Here is a 21,588-nt window from a genome sequence, read left to right as displayed (position 1 = left end):
GCCATGAGAACAGCAGCATTCTTAAATAATGGCTTCTTTTTTAAGGCATTACTATGAAACTATGCATGGCTTTTTACTTTAAATCTTGGCAGCATCTCATCAAGTCCTTCAGTGCCTTCCAAGCAATGACCAAAAGCCCATCCCCTCCATACCCACCAACAAAAGATGTGCACTGTGGTCACTGAGAACGTACACAACCGCTTGCACAGCTGCCGGGGACAGCCAGGGCACTGCTGCTCGCAGCTCCCCAGGGTACCACGCAGGCTCTCAAGGGTAAGCGTGCCGTCCCTTTGGGGAAATACAGTATCATTGCATTGAACCCACCAAAGCACAGAAAGAGATTTTCTTGATTACTTCAGGAACATCGCCACAGCCTTATTTAGATGCTTTATAATGAAATGTGTGCACCTGAAATCACCAGAGGTCCTATAGGTATATGCCGTAGATCTCAAATAGCTACCTAATAGAACACTGGATGAAATTAAAACTGAAAAACATGTATGAGTGAATCTGGTGCAGATACAAAGATTAAATGTAACTTTTCACACCTGGAAATACTCTTCATCATATCTTACTAAGACTTTTCAGATAAGTTTCATTAAAATAATTCTTTCAGTAATTAGCTTTGGTTCTCCTGTAAAATGGAAGTTTCTGCCTGACAAATTCCACTAGACTAAGACTGAAATTTAAAGAAGAATTTGGGTTGCTCATGATGAGCATATTTTTCTTTCTGTAGATACTGTCCTTGTAAATTCCTTTAAAAAAGTATATGCCAACAACACACACCACCACCACCCCCCCCCCCCCAGTCATTCTTTTAGTTTAAATTCAGCACATATATGAATGTGGAGAGGGCTGGAAGAGGGAAACAAACAAACAGAAACATACTACACAGCTTTATGTCAACAGATGATATAAATACTATATATATACATATATACACACAGACACACACAGAGCCATCTCTAAGCAAGTTTTTCTGTCTTGCTTTAAAATGGCATCCCTGGAAGAAAGGAGTACATTGCAACAATTTCTTAGTTTCAGTTAAAGCTTTTATTCTTTAATGCTAATCTAGAAATGACACTGTTCCAGTCATTGTTCTCTTAAAGAAGTCAATTTTTATATTACTGGACAGTTCCCTTTCTGTTTTCAGTACTGCAATCAGTTTGTTTTTCAGCGTGGTCTTTATCTCACAATAACTGTATACTAGTATGTCAGGATACTGTAACACTGCAGTCAATAGCAACAGGATATTCACCCTGCCAAAAAGTAATCCTATATTGTCCATTACACACAGGTTATTTTGGAGGGTTGTGGAATACTTTCTTTAAAGCGGCAGAAACCTTTTTGCTGTAACATAGTTCAACACTATTAGTGGTTGTCTCTGCTCTGTAAACAACTCAAATACCTGTTTTTCTGCTAGAATATAGTTAAAGCTGTCATATGTGAGTTGATGTGGTAAAATACTTCAGGTAAGATAAGAGACTTCAGAATCCACAGAAACATCAAAGCAGGCACATGTAAATGTTTGAAAAGTTTAATGTTTGTTTTTCCGAGTTTCACAAAGTGATGCGTTTCCTGACTTGGGCCTGAAAGAAATAGAATTTTCACAAACCAAAACCTTCCAGTTGTCATTATTTTTTTCCCTGCAACACTCCATACTTGTATTTTGAAGTACTGGTTGGTGTTTTTAAGGAATGACTATTAAAAATACTTTTTTTTTTTTTTTAAATCCTTTGATCTACAATTTTTTTAGATGCAGCAACTGAGACAAAGAGAAGGTAAATGATCATCTGGCAGACAAGCACTAGACTCCAGCTCCCCCGATTATTTGGCTGTTCCCATCTGCTGGCTGACATCCCCTCCTTTACTGCAGGAAACATGGTCAGTGACTAATAAGTGTTTATTGATCTCTGCTTGAGATACTTGCTGAGAAATGTAGATATCAATGAGTATTTGATCTGAATTAATGCTAAGAACAAAAGTTTTTTCTTCACTGCCTCATTTATATAGGATATTCATGCCTGCATGATCACTTATAAATGCCAGGCAGCTGACTTTACAATCTGATGAGAAGGGGACTTCAGTGAGATAAACTCTAATGAATTAATATGCCGTTAATTGTACTTTTTCTTAGCCAAAAGTTACCGGTGTAGTTGTTGCTTTGAGGGTTAAGTCAAAATTTTATTGATTCTCAGCAGCTGTACTTGATAAGTAGAATATAGGTCTAATTCAAAGCCCATTGCAATCAATTAAAAGGACTTCCTATTGATTCTAGGAGGCTTTAGATTATTTTCTAAACCAGACCTGGTTGGTGCTCTGTCTTTCTCTTCTTCTCCTGTGTTCCATCCTTTTTGTTTTGTGTCCCTTTCAGCCTCCACATGCTCTGGGAGGAAGGGGCTAAGACACTGCTCCTTAATAAGGTGACATCAGGGATGTTGTATTTGTCCATCTCCTCTCGTTCATCCCAGTTCTCATAGGAGCCAATAGGTGTGGGCCCTGCACTGTGAAAATGAATGTCAGTTTTTTTAAAATGTGGATTCTGCATCGTGACACTGGAGTGAACGGCCGCAGTCCAGTCTCGGTTCATTCCACCCCTTCTCCCCTCATCCTGCCCCCTCACACACGTGCCGTCTTTGCCAGTGAGGGGACATCGGCAGAGACGTGGGGTTGTTGAGGTGCAGTACTCGGGGAAGGCTTGGCTGGCTGGCTGAACGTTTGGGTGTTAGGAAGCTGGTGTGTCTGCTCTTATCTCTGAGCTTTCTTCCTGACTACTACTTGTTGGAGTAAATCTCCTCCCAGTGCCTTTGACTTCTCTATAGTAAAAAGAAAGAAAATGTTACCAAGCCTCTGGTACTTGATAAATCAAATGAGCTGTAACCATTAAGAATGTTCCCGTGCTATATCCCGGTACAAAGAAAAGGACGTGCTAGGCGTGTGTGGGAATCAGCTAGGCCTGGAACATTATATTTACCTGTGCAAGCTGAAAGGTTTCTGAGCAGCAGTGAGAATTTGTGCATGCACACTTTCAAGTTTGTGTGTGACTGATTCACTTCAATACAATTTCTGCACTTACATCAGAAAAGCAGTTTGAGTGTCATTAATGGCTTTTAAAATTGAATTGTGATGATGAGTCAGAAGTATAGCTGAAGATGGAACAAAGTCACAGTTTGTGTGTTACTGCCTGAATCATAATTGTTGGCATCTGTAGGCATATATTCCAATCTTTATGGAACAATGCTTTTCAAAGTTTCTTCGAAATCATGGCTACCTAGGACCAGGGAAATTACTGGAATACTCCGCTTACAGATGCTTACTTTTATTAAACCAGCAGAAAAGAAGGGAATACTTACTCAACATTGCAAACACTTCATATTTTTAACTGCTCTGAAATACGAAAATTAAAAGTAGAATTCCAAAGCCATAGTTTTACTGAAGGACCTTAAAGAGAATAACTTGAGAGAAGAATTTGTTGGATTCCTTTCAAGTGATATGTACAGAAAGATATAAATACTTTTGCTCATATTTCATCTTTAATGTACTTCTGAGATAAATGCATTGTTACTATACATCATGTATATGGATTGAAAGTGTAGCACAGATGACTCAAGTTTACTTATTTTATAAACTATATCAAGGGAGTGTTGAGAAAGGAAAACACACTTCTAGTTTTTTTAGTTTGTAAAATTCTCTCTGGCATGACATCACACAAAACCTAATATTTTGTTTAAGAAGAAAACGAAATTAGCATATATATCCCAGTTTCTCTTCTGTTTTTCTTTAAATCACTCATTAATCTCACTGCAGTCTTTCTAGTTTTGCAAAACACTTAATTTGGGCACTCGGTAGAGGTGCCAAACCTAGATTATAGTCAGGAACTGGAATTTTTTTTAGTTGGAATTATCTCCAAATTTCTGTATTTTAGTTTCATAATTGCATAAATAGACAGTATTCCAAAGCTTTTCACCAAATATATTTTTGGGATAAGTCTTTTGCGTACCTGGAATTTAATTTTATTTTTTTAATTCTGACTTGTTCCATTTCAATTTTACATTAACTTTCTGTGCCAGTAATGTCAAGATGGAATATTTTTGGGTTTTTCTATTGCACCTGTTTTTTTATTTTCTGAAGAAACTGTGTTGGAAATGGTATATTCCATCAGAATACTTAAAATAATCATTATTTACATCACCAGCATTTGCTTATGTTCTGAGTTTAGGACTTCTAACCCAGAGGCAGTAGTTGCCAGCCCACCATGGCACCGTGCCTGCTTCCTGGGTGCCACCTCCTGCTCCGCAGGCGCCTGTTTCTGCCCCTGGAGCGGCGGCCAGCGCCAAGGCTGTGGGACAGGAGATGAGCTGGGCTGGTCAGCCTGGGGGTGCCCTGTCAGGCAGCCCCCACCAGCCAAGGCAGGGTTGTGCAGCAGCCAAAGCGCCTGTAGGCCCCGTGCTGCCCAGAAGCCACGCATTATGTAGGTCTGCAGCCTTTCAGAGGCTCCTTTCAGTACCATAACGGGACCAAACCCTGAACTTGGGAATATTTGCTGCTCATTCCTCACTGAAGCAATCCCGTTCTGAATTCAATGGGAATACGCTTTCAGATTTTGTTAAAAGTGTAGAGCACCAGAGCAAGGCAGTCTGGAAATACCTGTGTTTACATAGCAGAGCACCTCGGAACTTGGTGCCAATGATCCGTTCCCATACCTGAGAATCTGCTTATTCTAACGTGTGCACGTGGGTTTACAGAACGGCTCATCACCCAATGAAGAAAACAAAGCAGGAATTTCTTTATTAGCCTCGGTTGAAATGAGTAGGCTGTGCCTATACACTACCACTTTTCTGTCACTGCTTTGGAGGAACGCTCTAACGCAATGTCACATTCTGAAACAGATTCAGTATCGTCGTGTTTCCGAAAAATTTGTTTCTCTTAGGAGCATAAATTATTTTTGCCACAGGTATGGGGCGTGCCCATGTGAATGCTCTGCGCTGCATGTTCCTCAAGCATTTCCCTTCTAGCAACAGAGGAGATTTTACATTTTTTCCCCTTTGGTTAAAAATGGTTGACACAACAAATATGAAATTGGATTAGGTATTTGACAGAATATTCCTGTCTTCTTTTCTACCAAGACATTTACCACGTACCGATGTATATCTGTGCTATGTTTAATTCTGCTCTTAGTGCCAAATGTCACTTCAGAGATCTTTCTTCACTTCAGACTGTGACACTTCAGGATCAATACCCTGGATAAGGGTGATCTGGTGTTTCCTGTGCTAGCAGGAGCTACATGTGCTGCTGTAAATATTGAAAATCAGATTTCTAGGAGTGGAGTTGGGAAGATGTTCCCTTTCTACAAGTCGTAGCTACTACCTGTTTTACGGTTTGCTCCCCATCTATCTAGACAGTGCAAAATCATGCCTGGACACGAGGAGTGGGGCATTAAGCTCCTGAGCAGCTTCAGTCTGAAGCGGGACTGCAGCACAGGCCCAGGATAGCTGCCCTCGGCAGCCATGGCAGAGACCTTCACAGAACATCTTGCTGCTGTTGTACAGTTAAACCTTGTGTACTTGCGCTGTCGCTGCTATTTGGCAACCGCATGGAGTAAATTCAGTCTGGGGTGTATTTCCAGTTGGGCCATAACCACACAGGTGCCAGCCCCAGACCCAAGAGGCGATTCTCTCCCTGGCATAGAAGCTTTGAGGTTAAGGGCGCATTTTCATCCTTCTTCCTCACATCTTGTCTGCAGGGCACAACTCACCAGGTCAAACAGCCTTTGTACTGCTTTAGTGTTTCCTCCAAAAGTTCTGGAGCGGGATTTTGGGTTAGGGTAGCTCCACGCAAGGCGGCACGTAGGGCTGGGCAGTGCCCATGGCTGACTAAAATCTGGATTGTTGGGGGATGCTTTGAATCAGCATCCAAGGGAGAGCTGAAGAAGGTTTCTGTGAGGCAGGCTACCGTGTCTTAAAGTCCTGCTCTTGTCAGTACGTTTGGAAAAATCTCCTTTTTCTGCCACCAACCTGACGCAGCAAGGCAGCGGTGTCAATCAATAAAGTGCATTACCAAAAAAAAAAAAAAAAAAAAAGGCAGAAAACTGGTGGAAGCGGTGAAAGTTACTCACCTAGAACCTTCCAAGGAAGAGGAGAGCCATGGCAAGGGCCGGCTGCCGCTGCCGGCCCCGCTGCCGGCCCGGGCTGCGAGCAGCGGCGCGGCCCCGCACCGGGCGCCGGGGGGGCAGCGGGCGGGGCGGGGAGGGGCGCGGACCCCGCTCGCTCCTCCCGGAGCGCGGCCAGCGCGGCGCCGGCTCCCTCGGCACTTGGCCCCGCGCTCCCCGCCCGCCCCGGCCGGCGCAGCCCCTGTTGCACCAACTCCGGGGCGGCTGCCCCCTCTCCGGCGGCCGCGGGGCGGCTGTGGCACCGCAACGCCCGGCACCCCCGGCCCCCGCGGGAGGCGGCGGGGACGGGCCCCCCCTCCGCCTTTGTCGGCGGTGCGGGCAGGGGCTGCGGCGGGCAGCGGCCGCCCGTCCGTCGGTCCGGCCGCCCGGACGCGTGGCTCCTTTGTGTACGGCAGCTGCTCCTGAATGCGGAGGCAAAGCCCGTGGCTTGGCACTGAGCTTTTAAAAAACAACAGCCCTCCCTCTCTCCCTCCCTCCCTCTCTCTCTCCCTCCTTCTCTCTCTCTCTCTCCCCCTCCCTCCCTCTCTCCTGCCCTCCCTCCTTCCCTCCCCTCCTCCCGCCGAGGCGGACGGGCACCCACCTGGGCTCCGCCGCCCACCTCTCCGCTCCTCTCCTCCTCTCCTCCTCTCCTCTCTTCTCCTCCTTGTTTACCTGCACTTTTCCTCCGCCTCTTCCCCTCGCTGTCCCCCGCCGTCTCCCGGCCCGCGTTGGTGCCCGCTCCCGGGAAGGCTCGGCGCCCCGCCGCGCCGCTCCCCCGACGCTTTGCCCGCGCCCCAGCCCCGGGGAAGGCACCTGAAGGTGGATCTATTAAACCTCCCGGCGGCCTCTCCAAGTGCACTTCTGGGACCAAAGCACCGGCATGGATGTAAGATTTTACCCGGCTGCGGCGGGCAGCGCGCTTCCCGGAGACCCCTCCAACCTGGACTTTGCCCAGTGTTTGGGTTACTACAACTACAACAAGGTGATTATCCCCGCGGGTGTTAATTCCTCCTGCCCGCTGCCAGGGCCGGTGCCCCGCAAGCCGGGGCTCCGTCGGGGCGGGGAGGCTCGGGGCTGGGGGATGCCCGAAAGCCCGGGGCGGCGGGGCGCGCCCGCGGGGTGCCCGTCCCCGCAAAGTTGGCGGGGGCCGGGGCAGCCGCGCCGCTCCCCCCCGCCAACCCGCCGCGGGGCTCGCCCCGGGGGACCCCCCCGCCAGGCCGCGGCCGGCCTCCGCCTGGCCCCGAGCCGCGAGTTCGAAACCCGCGCAGCCCCGCCGGTAACTTCGGGGTGCGCGTCCCTGGGCGCCGCGGCCGCGGCACAAAAGGCGGCTTTCCCCAGCGCGCAGCGCTCCGCGGCCCGGCCCGGGACTCGCTGGAGTTGTCCCCGGGCTGGCGCCGCAGCGGCTGCCCCGGCGGGTTGGGCAGAGCCCTGATGGAGCTCGGGCGTCCCTGCGAGGGAGGGAGGGAGGGGAAGGGGCGCCTCCCGCTGCTCCGCTCTGCTCCGCCGGGGGATTCCGGCTCGAACTAAGGGGTTACTCCAAGCAGGAGGGTACCGGGGGCGCACCGGCTGCTAGCAGGGGAAGGCAGCCACATCTCGGTGTGCCGAGGATGGGCTGAGAAGTTGCGGTACCACTTCCCCCTGCTTGCACCTCTCTGCGGCATGTGTAGTTTCTGGAGTAAACGTTACGGTCAGAAGCAATAGTCGTTTCCCGGCGCCTACCTTCATTTACCAAAACGTGTTTTAATCATACGGGGATGATTTGTTTCACAAATTGCCCAGATCTGGGAAAGGCAAAGTTAAGAATGACACTGTGAGTCATGCTATTTTGAAAAAGACTTAGCTGTTTGCACTGGGATGTGTCAATAGCACATTGAGCTATTAGCACTGGGCCCTCACACATGCACATAAAGATCCCTTTCACACTCTGTTTTTCCTGGTGCTATGTTTGTCCAACCTCTGGGGCCTTTTGTGAGGCGCTCTACGAGATGCTGGGGAGAAGAAGGGTGCTGCAAAGTCTGAACTTACGTTAAAACCTGGCCTTTTTAGAGTCCTTTCCCAACGGCTAGGTAAAGTTTGATGAAATACAAAGATGACTTTCAGAGAGAGGAGCAACGTGGGCACAAATAAAGAGATTCGGTAGCCGAAGAAAGCTTCTGCTAGAGAAATTGCATCTAGGTAGATGTCGCAGGGGTACTTTCCTGTTGCTCTTTGCGATAACCTCCGGCTTGGTTGCTGCGACGTTCAAGTTTGTCGGTACCGATTTGGTGGCTGCCTGCCTTGTGGAAAGGCACAGAGCTACTTTTCAGCGGAGACACAGCCCAGCGTTCCGTGGAGCGTGCACAGCCCCTGCCTCGCGCATGCTCGCTGGGCTGGGGCTATTAGCATGCTGCTTTGTTAGTAGTTAATATAGAAAGACACAGGAGCATGAATTAAAGATGAAATGTCAGCCTTAACTCTGAATGCTGCTAAGGACTTCAAGAGCTTGAAAAATGCATAGTAAATGTTCGCTGTTATCGGATATGCCAACTAATTTTGGAAACTTGCAACACTTACTGACAAACAGCATGCTTACTGTATATTTCACTTATTCAGTGACTTTATTGTGTTATGCATGGCATGCGTTTTTTCAGGCTGTGTTACAGGTTACTGTATGGGTTCTTTTTTATTTTTTTTAACATCCAGATTCTCAAATGTCTTCTGAAAACCAGTAGTTTATTGTGTCCATTAACTTGCTGCAAACGCACAGTTATATATAACCTTTTGACTGTATTTCCCTTCATGATACAATGAGAACAGAGCACGCATTCAGAAAAAGTCAAAAGTAACTAACTTTTGACCTATTCAAAAACTCATTTCAGTTGCTGTGCTCTCGAACATAATTTTGGCAAGTATCTCGTAGGCCAGGCTTCCAATCTGCAGCAGAAAATATTTTAATTAACAGAGTGCAGCTCATGATGCGTGTGCCTTATAATAGATATCTTTGTATGCAAAAGGCCCGAGCCAGAGCAGGCTGACACATGCAAAACGGTGTTGCTGTTGCTGTGAGCTCTTCTTCAGCTCAGCTGGGAAAGCAGCAACGTGGTGTACAGGTGTTTCAAGGACAGAAGAGGAATTTGTGAATGAGTTCCTAGAAAGGAGGATCTTAACTGCATTAATCTAATCTCATGTTCTGCATTGTTTCTAAACAGTAACTATAGGGATCATTGTAAGTTGGGTGGGTTTGGGTTTTTGTGTTTGTTTTTTGAACTATTCTGACAAAAGAGTACATTTCTTTTGAAATCTTTCCTCCCTCCCTCGCTTTCCGTCCATTCTGTCCTTTCCCCTGTGTTCATAAGGAAAATAAATGATTATTCTGTTAGGCTCTGAGATGACCAGAAGGCATAGAAAAAAAGAGTTGAAATATTTACTCGGCCGAAGTAAATGGGAGAACTGTTATTGATTTCACTAGGGACAGTATTTCACCTCAAGTCTTTCTGAAACTCATTTGAGTAGCCTGCCCACTCATCCGTGCCTGCTTCATTGTTAGGAGCTGAATCCATATTCTCCTTGTGACAGTGACATTGCCTGTGACAACTGCTGGGAAGCAGGAAGTGCGATGGGAAGAGTAAACATGCTGCGTGGTTGTATATATGTGCAAAAGCAGAATTATTTATGGGAAAATATTCTCAGGAACATTAAGACATGGAGTTGATGGCATGTGGCCTACCTGTGGAAAAGCAGACCTTGTGTCACAATGCCTAAAGACACTGAGCATGAAGCCGGTTGGCGTAAGTGCGTTGTCTCGGCCTGTGAGACAATGCTGTCTTCCACCTGCATGCTTTAAACAGATTTTCCCAGGACTGCACAGCCTTTTTCTTCATGCGGGTATAGCACCGGCAGAACCGTGGCAGGCTTACTGATGGCTCCCCGGGCAGGTCTTGGGGTCTCACGTTGCCCGGTGAGCAGAAGACTAGCAGTGGGTGGGGAATGGCAGCGTGAGCCCTGGGCTTGTAACCACATGGGCCTGGGAGCTGCCCCGGCCCGTACCGGCAGGTCCCCTTCGGTTCCATGCCTTCTCCACAACTGCTCTTTAAGAGCAACGTTGTGCTTTTGAAATTGGTTGTCAGTACTGGATAAGTAGATGTAAGGGTAAGGGATGTCGCCTTGGGTTTTTACGGGGGGGAGTGTTAGTTCTGAGTATATGACTTGCGTATCCCTGCCATTATTTGTAGTACAGCAGTTTCTAGAAGATTCTAGATTGGGATTATTTTTGTTGAGAGGGTGTGCAACATGACAAACACACGTGAAGGGCAAAAGAGAAATACGGTGATTTGTCCAAGGTTACACAGTTGGTCACTGACATAATCAGGGCCACAACCAAGGTATTCTGAGATTCAGTCCAGTGGTTTATGCTGAATCTCATTTACTCTAATAGGATTACTTACATGTTTAAAGTAAAGCATGTGCTTAAGTGCTTTGCTGGATCAGGGCCATATTTGATAAGTTTTTAGTGCTGGTGTGAGAGTACATAACTTGACCCTGCATGTGTCTGGCTGGTGGTAGTTTGGGATAACGGCGATCCACCTCCACTTCATGGAATTGCCCAAGTGAAATTGTGGTCTGCCTGCTTCTAGAAGAGTCCTGCTGTCGTGTGCTGAAAAAAACTCACCAAAATGTAGCTATAAGAATTACAGAAAGTTGAAAGAGACCAGCTGTTGTAAAACATTCTGCTTCTGTTTTGAGCCCTTTTACGGTTCTGCAGATGGAAAATGATTTTGGACATTCGCTATGGTTGAGTAGTTTTTTTCTAAACAAACTTTTTCACTTACTAAGTTACATATCACGTACTAAAAATATTTAGGGAATTCATCATAGCAAATACATTTTTTTGTTAAAGGAACCATAATTCTTATAACACAATTTGAAAAAGGGAAAACTCCAAAACCTAAGCACGTACAGCTCAGTGCTTGAGTTATCATTATGTTAAATTCCAGAATTTTTACTTCATTATTTAGCTGTCAACATTTTATAATGTTTATCTCTTCTACACAGATTGTCCTTGAAGGATACAAATTTCAAACATACATACCTTAATTTAGGCACTAGCATACATATGTGAATGTCAGAGCATGATGTTTTGGGCTGAAATATTTTGCATTTCACAAAGGAAGCTCAGGAGGGTTATCTTGTTCTTCCAGAGGTAAAGCAAAGAGAGTGGTAGTTTGGTAGCACGCTAAACTGGGGCTGGAAGTCATTCCTATTAGTGCACGTTGTTAGGAAAAATGGATTACAGTTATGCAAACAATTGAAAATTACTCTTCTTGCAAATTCAGTGTTGCTATATATGCATAGGTTTTTCTTTCATATAGCAGATGGTGGTGAGAGACAATGGGTGCATGTATGCTGTTAAGATAGAAAGCTCACTCATCATCTGCCCTGCATATGTGTTAGTTTACATCTGGGCTTTGCTCTGATGCAGACGGCATGGTCTCTGGTGTCCAGAAGGTGATGCACGCTGCGGTCATGCATGTACCTATGGTCTGACCGTGACAAGGGTGGCCCCAGGTGATGGGAGAGTGCCAGAAAGCACCAAGGAGCTCCCACAGGGTGGAGAGTAGAGATGCATAAGCAGAGACACAAATATGGGTCTCACTGGAGACAGCTGAAGGAAAGGGTTGGGAACGTTCTGTTGCAGTGTCAACTCAGTAAATACCATTTTATCTTCAGTATTTCCCATTGATCTTCTGGCACATGTGGCAGGTATGCTGAACTGCTGCTGTCCCAGAACAGCCCTCCCCTGCCTCCGATGCCTCAAAACCTCAGGACTACGCAGGCAAGTGCTGCTGGGGAGCAAAGAAGTTCCCAAAATACTTGGTTGTCCAATCCAGCATTAAAAATGTTGGATATATGATTCCTGGTGCTTGGAAGAAGAAGTGCAAGGATCAGATGAGTACGTCCACAAGAATAGAAATTATAATTTGTATCCTTACCACGGCTTGCATTATTTCATGAGCAATCATCCCGCAGGTTTCATGACATATTTGGAGAGCTAGCTGTGAAAGGAAACCCCTGTATGCCAAAGGCATCAACTGGGTGAGAACCTGTGTTGCTCAGAATGAAGATGTAGAGTGGTGATACTGGCTGGATTGTGCAGTGTACAATTTTTCTGTTGCTCAAATAATGCAGTTCCTATACTGAATGTACCATCTGTTATCAAGACATAAGGAATTGGTTGTACACAAAGTATACCTAGCAGAAGTCAATTTTAGAAAATATTTTTTCAGAAGTTTTCATTACAATGGGGTTACGATTGTATTAGTAAGATATTTGTAATAATGCACAGTAATATATGAATATATGCTTAGAAGTAGTCTGGAGTATTTATGGCATGTGTGGAAATGACTAGTGGGTGTGTTTTTAAAATAATGATAATTTGTAGCAGTCACAACTCTGATGTGTGGGTGCTGTGGACATGGACACCCACTCACGTCTGGCTCTAGAGTGAGGAAATATTGACTAAATCCATGAGGATGATAAGAGGCTCGTTCCCATAGCATCGCCTGCATCAAGCCTTGGACTTCACGGGGAGGTACCGAGTCCAGCCTAACCCTATAATGAATTATTGTGAATTTCCAATAAAATCCAAAATAGAAAGACAGGAAATAACAGCTTCTATTCTTTGGCAGATAGTGGAGATGAGAGGAGCTTGCGTTGACTGCAAGTTGTGTGACTCATTTGTTGCAGTTTTGTGCGGTGTCTGGCAAAGCAAGGCTAATCGAACTGTGACCTTTGTTTTGTGCTGCCGGCTTTTATTAAATTTACAGTTAATACATGCCTATATATTTGTTGAATTCTGACGCTCCCTCAAAACCTAACTAATGCTATTGAATGATGATAATCTAATTTAAAGAGGAGAAAAATTTGTACAGCACTAATCCTACCTTTTTATCTGTAATCACATTTCTCCTGCCGTAAAATTGAGTCCTGTTGTACAGACCTAATGGCAGGGTTGAATTTTCAAATGCTTCAAACTCTTATCTGATAGCCATCTTCTATACTGTTACCTGTCTGTGTGATGTATTTATAGAGTGCCAGTCACCATAGTATCTTTGCGATGATTGCTACCAAAATTGAGAACTCCGAGGTGAAAATCTAATCAGGACTTTAGATAACAGTGTCACATAAGCGCCTTCTGGTCGTTGCCACTATGCTCCGTTTAGATGAAGGCTTTGATGAGATCATGCTTGCTGCCGTGTTATTCATTATTTATTTTTGTAACAAGATTTCTAGGCCATATCTTTTCCACTGCACGTTAGCACGTGTCAAACCAATCCAAATCCTGTTTTGAATGTGTTCTCTCTGTTTGGACCTGGAACAATGTATGGAAAAATACAGGCATTACAGGGCTGCTGAAGTGGCAAAACCAGGAGGGGGGGACTGTCGTTACACAACTGCTTCTGCCGCAGGTACCTTGGATATCTGAGCAGGTGTTTTCATGAACTTCTTCAGACACTTTGTGGTAATGGGCAGGCAGGGCTGAAAGTACTATTTTCATCACATTAAAAATAAAAATGAGTTTTATGAGCAGAGTGCTGGAGGTATGATTGAGCAGTGCTGCAAACTCGGTTCCGTTGGAAGAGGTATGCTACTAAAACTAGACAATATTGGTTTATTATTCAAAATGAAAAATATCGTACACAATTAATCTATTTTTCAGTTTGTTTGTATAGTTCATGTGCCAGCTATTGGCATCAGAGTTCTCTGTTCACTCCTGCATGGCCAGTTTGCCCAGCAGACCACGTTTTGTTGAATAGCCCTGCATAAGTATGAGGAGGGAAGAGAAAAGCAGTCCATTCTCAAAAAATGCAAGTTGAAGGTATCCTATAATATCCCTTTAAGTTTGGTTAAAACACAAAGACAGAAATCTGATTATTCCCCTCCCCCCCCCCCCCCCCAACATCTCAGCTTTTTTTATGCTCATTGGAGACTGATTCAGTGTGGGCATCTTTCACTTACTTATACGGGCATTACATCAGGCTTGCTCTTGGCATTTCATGGGAGAAATTTGTTATCAATTTGATGTTTTATTTTTGCTGTTGTAAAGTTATAGCTCTTCTTACTGTCTGGGTCACTATGACCATATATTATCGTTCCTGGCCAAAGACTTGTGAGAGCTAAGACTAAATCTTATGGCAAAGAGTGGGTTGTGACATAGTGAAGTTAAAAATGAAGGGTATGTTGGGATGAAATGCCAGGGTTTGGACTGGCAACCTCTAAAGTAAGGGATCTGTTTGTCTTCTGCTTTTTTCAAATTATTTTTTGTTGTTGTTGGCATGACCTTATGTTCTACTGGCTGAGGTGAGAGCTGCAGAGGCAATAGCATGGGTATTTCCTCGCTTTCCTCATCTGCTTTACAAAGTGTGTAATTGATGATTATGTGAAATCATTATGTTAAAGCAGAATATTGCTTGAACAGACACATTTACATTGGGATTTTCTTTTCTCTGTATTTAATATTCTGAAGAGTTCTGATCGTCCGGGCAACCTAACAAAAGGTTGCATGTATGTAAAATTACCAGTACAGTGGGATTTGTGGAAAATGAAGTCTATGTGCAGATGTTTTTGGTCACTTCAAGCAGGTTGTCTTTATCTGTTGGTTTCATTTTCTTACAAAAAATTTTCAAGAGTATCTCTTAAGTACTCTTTTCAGCACTTGAGTTTAGCACTCGAGGTGGATGTAGTTTACACTGTAATTCTGTAAACAATATGACAGAAATTACATATGGATCTAAGAAACCCTAGTTTTAGATATGCAAATAATAAAGTATTAGGGGTTTTTTTGTTTTGGGACGTTTTTGTTTTGTTGTTTTTGGTGAGGTTTTTTTGCAAGGAACCCACGTATGGGAGGCAACTTGAGCTGTATGAGTCATCATTTCTGTCCCAATGGGACAACTCCTAGGTTTAAAGTCACTGAATTATATAAAGGTTTGTAGGTTCAGGACATATTTAAACACCTCAGTATTGATTAACTGTCTAATTTTGATATGAAAAATTGTGTTAAAACCATGCAAAAATCAATTGCCGCATGGTGGAGTAGCTTATTTTCAGAGCGGAACATATTTATCTGCTGTTCTTATGCTACTTTCCTTACATTCATGTGGCTTATATAAATAGTTGAATTTTGAATGGTTTAGGATTCTGTATTTCAGCATTACTCTGTTATTAATAAAAGTGCTTTTGTTATACTGTACTTTTAATCAGTAAACTTTTATTGATAGAGGATTAGCAGACCTCTTTTTTTTAAGCAATTTGCTTTCTTAAATAAAAATTTGATTAAGCGTGGGAAAATAGGCATTGTGTTTGCTCTAGTAGGTTAATGCTGTTACTTTTGTGGGTACTTGGTAAGTGTGTGATAAAATTATATTAATAATAGGTGATATTAATTGCCTGTTGTAATGTAAATATGGGGCTGTCATGGTATTGGTTTGTTCTAGTGAAAAACTTGATAGTTGTGGTTTCCTACCACAACCCAACATGGTTCTGTTTTCTCCTATTCTTTTGCTTGATATGGTTTGAAATACATTAACCTTGCATTAAAATAAAAAAAGAAAAAGCCTACTGTGGCAAAATAAACAGAAATTTACAATGCATTTTCTGTTCTTTTTCACAGCAGAACTGTACGTAAAGGCAAGACTGATCTCAAGACTGCACACTGGACATACCACAAACGGAAATACTTTGTGAGGTGCAAACACAAGAGCTTAATTTAGTCTTGCACTACAAAGTAATCATTAAAGTAAATAGTATGTTTAGACCTATATGACTTTCTGTTTGTGGTTTTCTGAGTGTGTCTTTATCAGTTTATTTTACAAGTACGAATAATTATTAGTGGAAGATACTATTAAGTAAAGGGATTTAACAGACGCTTCTGCTGTGCTTTCCTTCTGACATTTTTAAAACCTACTTAAAGTTATCTTTATTCTCCCGTGGTGGTGCAACTGAGACCCAGGGAGCACGTGTGGAGTGATAAATCAGACTTTACTTTATACAAGGCAGCCTGGCTTCCTAAACGGTGGCTTGCATCATTGCTTCCACGATAGAGACCTGCGTGTTGTTTGTGACATAGCAGAAGCACTGGTAAGGAAAGCCGCCTTTGGTTCTCATACCTTAGTCTAAGCCTTTTTTAACATAATAGCTTTGTACTGGGATCTTGGATGGTGTTTGTAGGGTGTCTAGGGTATTCTGGGGCTTGTTGAAAATATGGAATTGTTGTTTCAAGGATCTGACAAGCTGTATGTCCGTGCGTTCTCAGTTCTGATGGTTGCCTTGCCTTGGTCTTTTTAAAGTAACGTTTGCATCAGATGTGTGCAACAGTGGCTTCAGTGAAGTGTTTCAGTACCCCACGCTCTCCCAGTTGTCATGCCTTAGGGGAATGATGACTTGCTTCTGAGATTGTGCCTTTGTGAAATCAGCTTTGTGGGTGCCTTTCTCTGTGAGGGGACCTTTGGAGCATGCTCTGCGTCAGCACATTCCTTGGGTGGCTCCCTCATGTCCCCTTGGCTCTGCTGCCTGCTTTGGCTTGGGCTTGCTGCCTGACAGCACAGAGCAAAAACCTGACATTCGTGGAGCCACCCACAGCTGGGGCAGAATTTCAGTTGTTGTGCAGCTCTGAACAAGGTGAGAGGCCCGCAGAGTCATCTAGGGCTAGATGTCATTGAGAGACATTAATCAAAGATCATATGAAAGGAAAACATGGTGGTTTGGTTCATTAAATACATACTCAAGTGTGCAAACCAATAACACTTTGATATTTTGCATACACCGGTTTGTGGGATGTCCTCTGTACAGCTTTGGGATCAGTCTTGCTCTTCTACCTGTAATTCCTCCCCAGAAACAGCTATGGAATCATATTGTGGGTTTCTGTGTTTATTTTGCCTCCGTCTCTGGCTATAGCTGCCCAGTTTAAGTAGCAAACTGTTTTTCTAAATTTAGTCAGCAAACAACTTGTGATAGGATAGCAGCCTTTTTCTGTCTTGTCTGTTAGAAAGTGTTTTGAGTAAGGATGGCGAAGATTGGCTTTGATTTCTATCAGCACAAATATATTGCTGGCGATAACGTATCATACGAGTATGCTGCCTATCTTCCTGTATTCTTGTCTCTAGTAAATAGCAGTTTTTCAAGGAAGGTCTCAGAATTTGCCCTTTTGTTAACAGTCTGGTGGAGAGTTTACATACCAGAAAAGATTCCCGATTCTTCACTTGATAATGTATTAAAGGGGTGGTTTTCTTGAACTTTGTGTTGGTTTTTGTAAAGAAAATTGGCAGCTGTTACTTGTAACGCATGTAACTAATAAAATGTGACTCAAAAACGTGACTCTTGTAGAGTCACACATTTTTAAAGCGCAGACAGTGTGTATTGGTCTGCATCACTTGTAACCATCTTCCACTGCCTGGAAAATGTGGGGAGAGGCTGTTTGCTGCTGTGCAGGGCATGTGCATCAGGACACATCCATCTTCTCTGGACATCTTGGGGCTCCTTAACATTGCTCATAACTTTTGGATTGCTAATTAACTGGATTGCACTGTAGCTCTCTGCATCATATTCCATGCCATTTGTGTGTTTATGAGGAATTACTTGGAAATAAAAGTATTTAAGGTTATTCCATCATGAGGCATAAGAGAGAGACAGTGATGATAAAGAACTTGATTCATATTATGACTAACTGCAGGTGAACGTTATGCTGTTATGCCCTATTCTCAGTGTTTCTGTGACTCAAAAATGGTAATAAACTCCATTAAATACCGTGACATCAACACAGTGAGTATTTAAAATACATATGAAAGGATAAAGTATAGAAATAGTAAGAAAATAGAATAGCTATGTAATTTTAGACTGTATAAAATATTTGCAGATCTTTGGAGTTTCATCAATTATCTGCGTGGGTGAGAACTGATAGGAGCATACACCTTGCTTTCTGCCCCCCAGATGTAACCCTTTTCTTTTAAAATAAATGTGAAAGTGAAAAAGAAGGAACAATTTTCATGGAGGAAAATAAATTATAGTCCTTCAGAATCATGAACTCAGATTGATACTTCTCAGCTATAGCGCATACGAGCAATGCACCACAAATCTGGCACAGAATTTTGACAGTAAGAAATATTTGATCTCCTACTTCTTTAACTACAGTTTTCCTATGTCTTCTTATTTTGTTATATTTTACTGTTTTACTCCATCTTCCACACTGCTGTGGTAGGAAGCAATCATTGCATTCTCTGTTGCCAAAGGAAATGACCATTCATTGATTTAGAAAAGAATAGAGAAATGGCTGTGAAACACCTTAATGAGGGACTGGTGGCTAGGGAACACTGCTAAATACTTATAATTTTAGTATTCAGTATTTTCAGGTCTGTCTGAGTTCCTAACCTTCCTGAAGTTCTGAGTGTTTGGGTTTTGTTGTGGGGTGGGGTGGGGAGAAGAGGGTTAAATTACATATTATTCACATTTCAGGATTTCCTGTACATTTTGGAGAACTGATCTTGGGGTCTCATTTGATGAAAAGAAAGGTTCATGTTTGCTTCTCTGTTGGGTTGGCTTGCGGCACCCAAACAGAAGAGCTCCTATTCTGCAGCCTTTTCCCAAAAACTCTAGTTGCCAGGGATCTTTGAATGTAGAAAAAGAAATAACAAGGTTTTAGGTGATGAATCTCAGTAGGTATGCTAGAGCAAGGCTGCTTGCTTTATTGATCCCAACTACCGAAGTTTTCCCTGTGAAGATGATTTATGTTTATCTTAAAAAAAAAAACCACAAAACAATCAATGATACAAACAAACTGAACTTCATGTAAGAACTGATTTAAAACATACTCAACTTTTTCTTTCTCATCCTTTCTAAAATCTTCTATGGATTCAAAAGAAATGGGTGCAGTCCTGCTCTTGCACATAGGAATATATACCCCCTTTGAAGAATAGAGATGTTTCTGCTTTTGAATTGAGCTTCGTAAACTTGCTGGAAAAAAATCAGCTCAGAGGGTGTATTTTGAAGTAGTAGTTTCTTGGGCACTGAACCGTTCATTTCCTAAAAGGGTAAAGTCACTTTGTACCTGCTGATGAGACAGAGGAATCAGTACTGATAGTATGTTACCAACCTTACAGCCTGTCCCCCATGTAAGCATTGCTGTGGCTGCTGGAAAGCACCAGTTCTATTTGGTCCCTTATCCTTACCATAAGCAACACACCTGCTTTGCTGGAAATCATAAAAATGGTCTCCAATTGGTTTAGTCTGCACACTTACTAAATAAATGAACCATTATTATGTTTTCTCCAGCTTAGATGCAAAATGCTACATTCAGCTGCTTCAAATTGAGAAGGTCTAAAGAATCTTCATCTCTGAAGTGTGAAAGAACTGACACATAAAATTGCAGATCTGGTAACAAAGTTGTGGGGTTTATATATATATTTAATAAGTACCGAACAGTTGGAGAATTTATTTTTCTTAAGAAAAGAAGACATAAGGGACCTGAAGTATCTCTGCTTTAACAGTAATGCTGGAAACAGCAGGGTGAGAGAGAAGACCGTGTTGTTCCAAGTGTGGCTGTATAAACACTGGCTATGAGCTGTAAACAATGGGAATGAGAGGAAAACCTTCCGGAGGAGTAGGGTGCTGAGGCAGCCTTCCCGGGATAGTGGGGACAAAGGAGCAGCAGACACTCTCAAGGCGCTGAGTTTATACCAAGTATTGTACTGTGGTTGGCTGAAACAGGGACCAGGGGGTTGATTGTAATTTTAATCTTGTTCAACGTAGATCTTTTAGGCTTCAAGTTTATGTTTGTAAACTTACGGTATTGAAGTTGTGTTATGCACTCTGTGATGACGAGTGAGCCTCTGATTTGGGCGACCATAGACATGAGAGTTATTTACAGACTCAACAATTTTGGAGTTACGCATAATGGCTAGTAAAAAACATTCATGCCTGAAGTCTAATTTTATAGTGAAAACCTATTATAAATGAGATTTACACATGCTGGGGAGTTACCTCATACCTGTGACCATGGAGAGATTACCCAGGTCTTCCTGCAGAGATGGTGTGCTCTTCTGTGGTGCTGGTGGGGAGGGCAAGGCTGAAAGTGTCTGAAAGGTGACGGGAAACCCCCACCTCTGGAGATTTGACAGTCTGCAGAGCCGTGGGAGTGACCGATTACCTGGTTTGTCTTGAGGTGGGTGTTTTGAGAGTGCCCATCAGATAATCATCTGCTTCCTTCCCTCCATGCTCTGCTCACTGGTACCTGCCTCAGTTCAAAGCTTCTAAAAATACTCTGGTCTTGCGGATCTGAATGAGAACTTCATTTCCAAAAAGCGTTTGGACAGCGGAACTAAGCAGCCCTTTGGAGAGGTGTATGAAACACGCCAAAATTTGCAGCCCATTTTAGTGTCCATTTGTGTTCTTTAGCAATGCAAGTCTGTTTCTCTAGAGGCATAAAAATTGAAAGTGATCTTTATTTTGCCTTTAATCCATAAAGACAGAGTATGTAGTCTTGTTTGTGTAAAAAGTTCCATCTGCCAGCACTTATGTAAATATTCCAGCTGCGGAAGGAGCAGCTACTACAACTGTGTGGTTCTTTGCAGATAGACTTCCACCCCAATTTGGACACTTAATTACCTGACCTGATTCATTTGTGTGGCAAAGGGAAGACTCGTATTCCCTCATCCAGTTGGTATTTTTTGCCATTGCAGAACATAACCTTGTAATTTTTAAATTTAAGCAAAGCTGTTGACAGTACCAGTTGGTTTTATATATATGAGAAAAGTGGAATTACAGTAAATTAAGAATAAAATTAAATTATGGATTACTAGTTAATACCAAAAGTACACAGGTACAGCATAATTCCATTCTTTCAAAATTTCGAAAAGTCCAGTTGATAGTCCTATTAGATGGCAATTTGATGCATTTTATACAACTCCTTATATAATTTTATAGAGTATTTGTGCTTGTAGACATAGTAATGATACATATTTTTGTCTAGAGTTGCAAGGAGACTTCTAGCCTAGTTTAACTTTGCTAGACCAGTAAATTAATTCAAAAGGAATTTAGTTCTAAAAGAAGTCTTGTGTCAATTTTCTGTAAGCAAATCGCAAGTTTTTGAGAATGCAGCATGCCCAAGAAATAAGGGTTTGTGCTTTATCCTGTGATGTTCACTTGTATCTGTATTTAGTTCAGTGTACAAAAATGACAGCATAATTTCTTATCTACCGTACAGGGAAATTTCTACTGTCCTCTTACTATTATTATTATTATTAATTTCTAATTACTTTTATGATATATTTTGTATATTGCCTTTTCCTGGCCTATTATATGATAGAAAAATGTAGGTGGCATGTTTGTTCATTTTAAACAAATAATGTCTGGTGACTTCCTAGAGAGTCATCTGGTTAGAGTATATAAACCTGAACCTTCCTCCAATTCAT

General features: G+C 42.9%; 1 protein-coding gene across 3 annotated transcripts in view; it reads left to right on the top strand.

Annotated features, from left to right (window-relative positions):
* Positions 1-858: 858 nt before the first annotated feature.
* Positions 859-21,588, top strand: part of TOX3 (TOX high mobility group box family member 3) — an 82,327-nt gene continuing 61,597 nt past the window's right edge. The window contains exon 1 of one of the 3 annotated variants that reach the window (XM_037409260.1): positions 859-1,884. In XM_037409260.1, the coding sequence (XP_037265157.1) occupies positions 1,786-1,884 (99 nt within the window). In that variant the 5' untranslated portion in view covers positions 859-1,785. Of the gene's footprint in view, positions 1,885-6,116; positions 7,131-21,588 lie in introns of those variants that run through there. The other 2 variants (XM_037409259.1, XM_037409261.1) reach the window with 2 other exon arrangements.

The sequence above is a fragment of the Falco rusticolus genome, chromosome 15, assembly GCF_015220075.1.
Source record: "Falco rusticolus isolate bFalRus1 chromosome 15, bFalRus1.pri, whole genome shotgun sequence".
NCBI lineage: Eukaryota > Metazoa > Chordata > Aves > Falconiformes > Falconidae > Falco > Falco rusticolus.
Note: the sequence above shows the minus strand (reverse complement) of the source record. Positions and strands in the feature narration are given on the sequence as shown.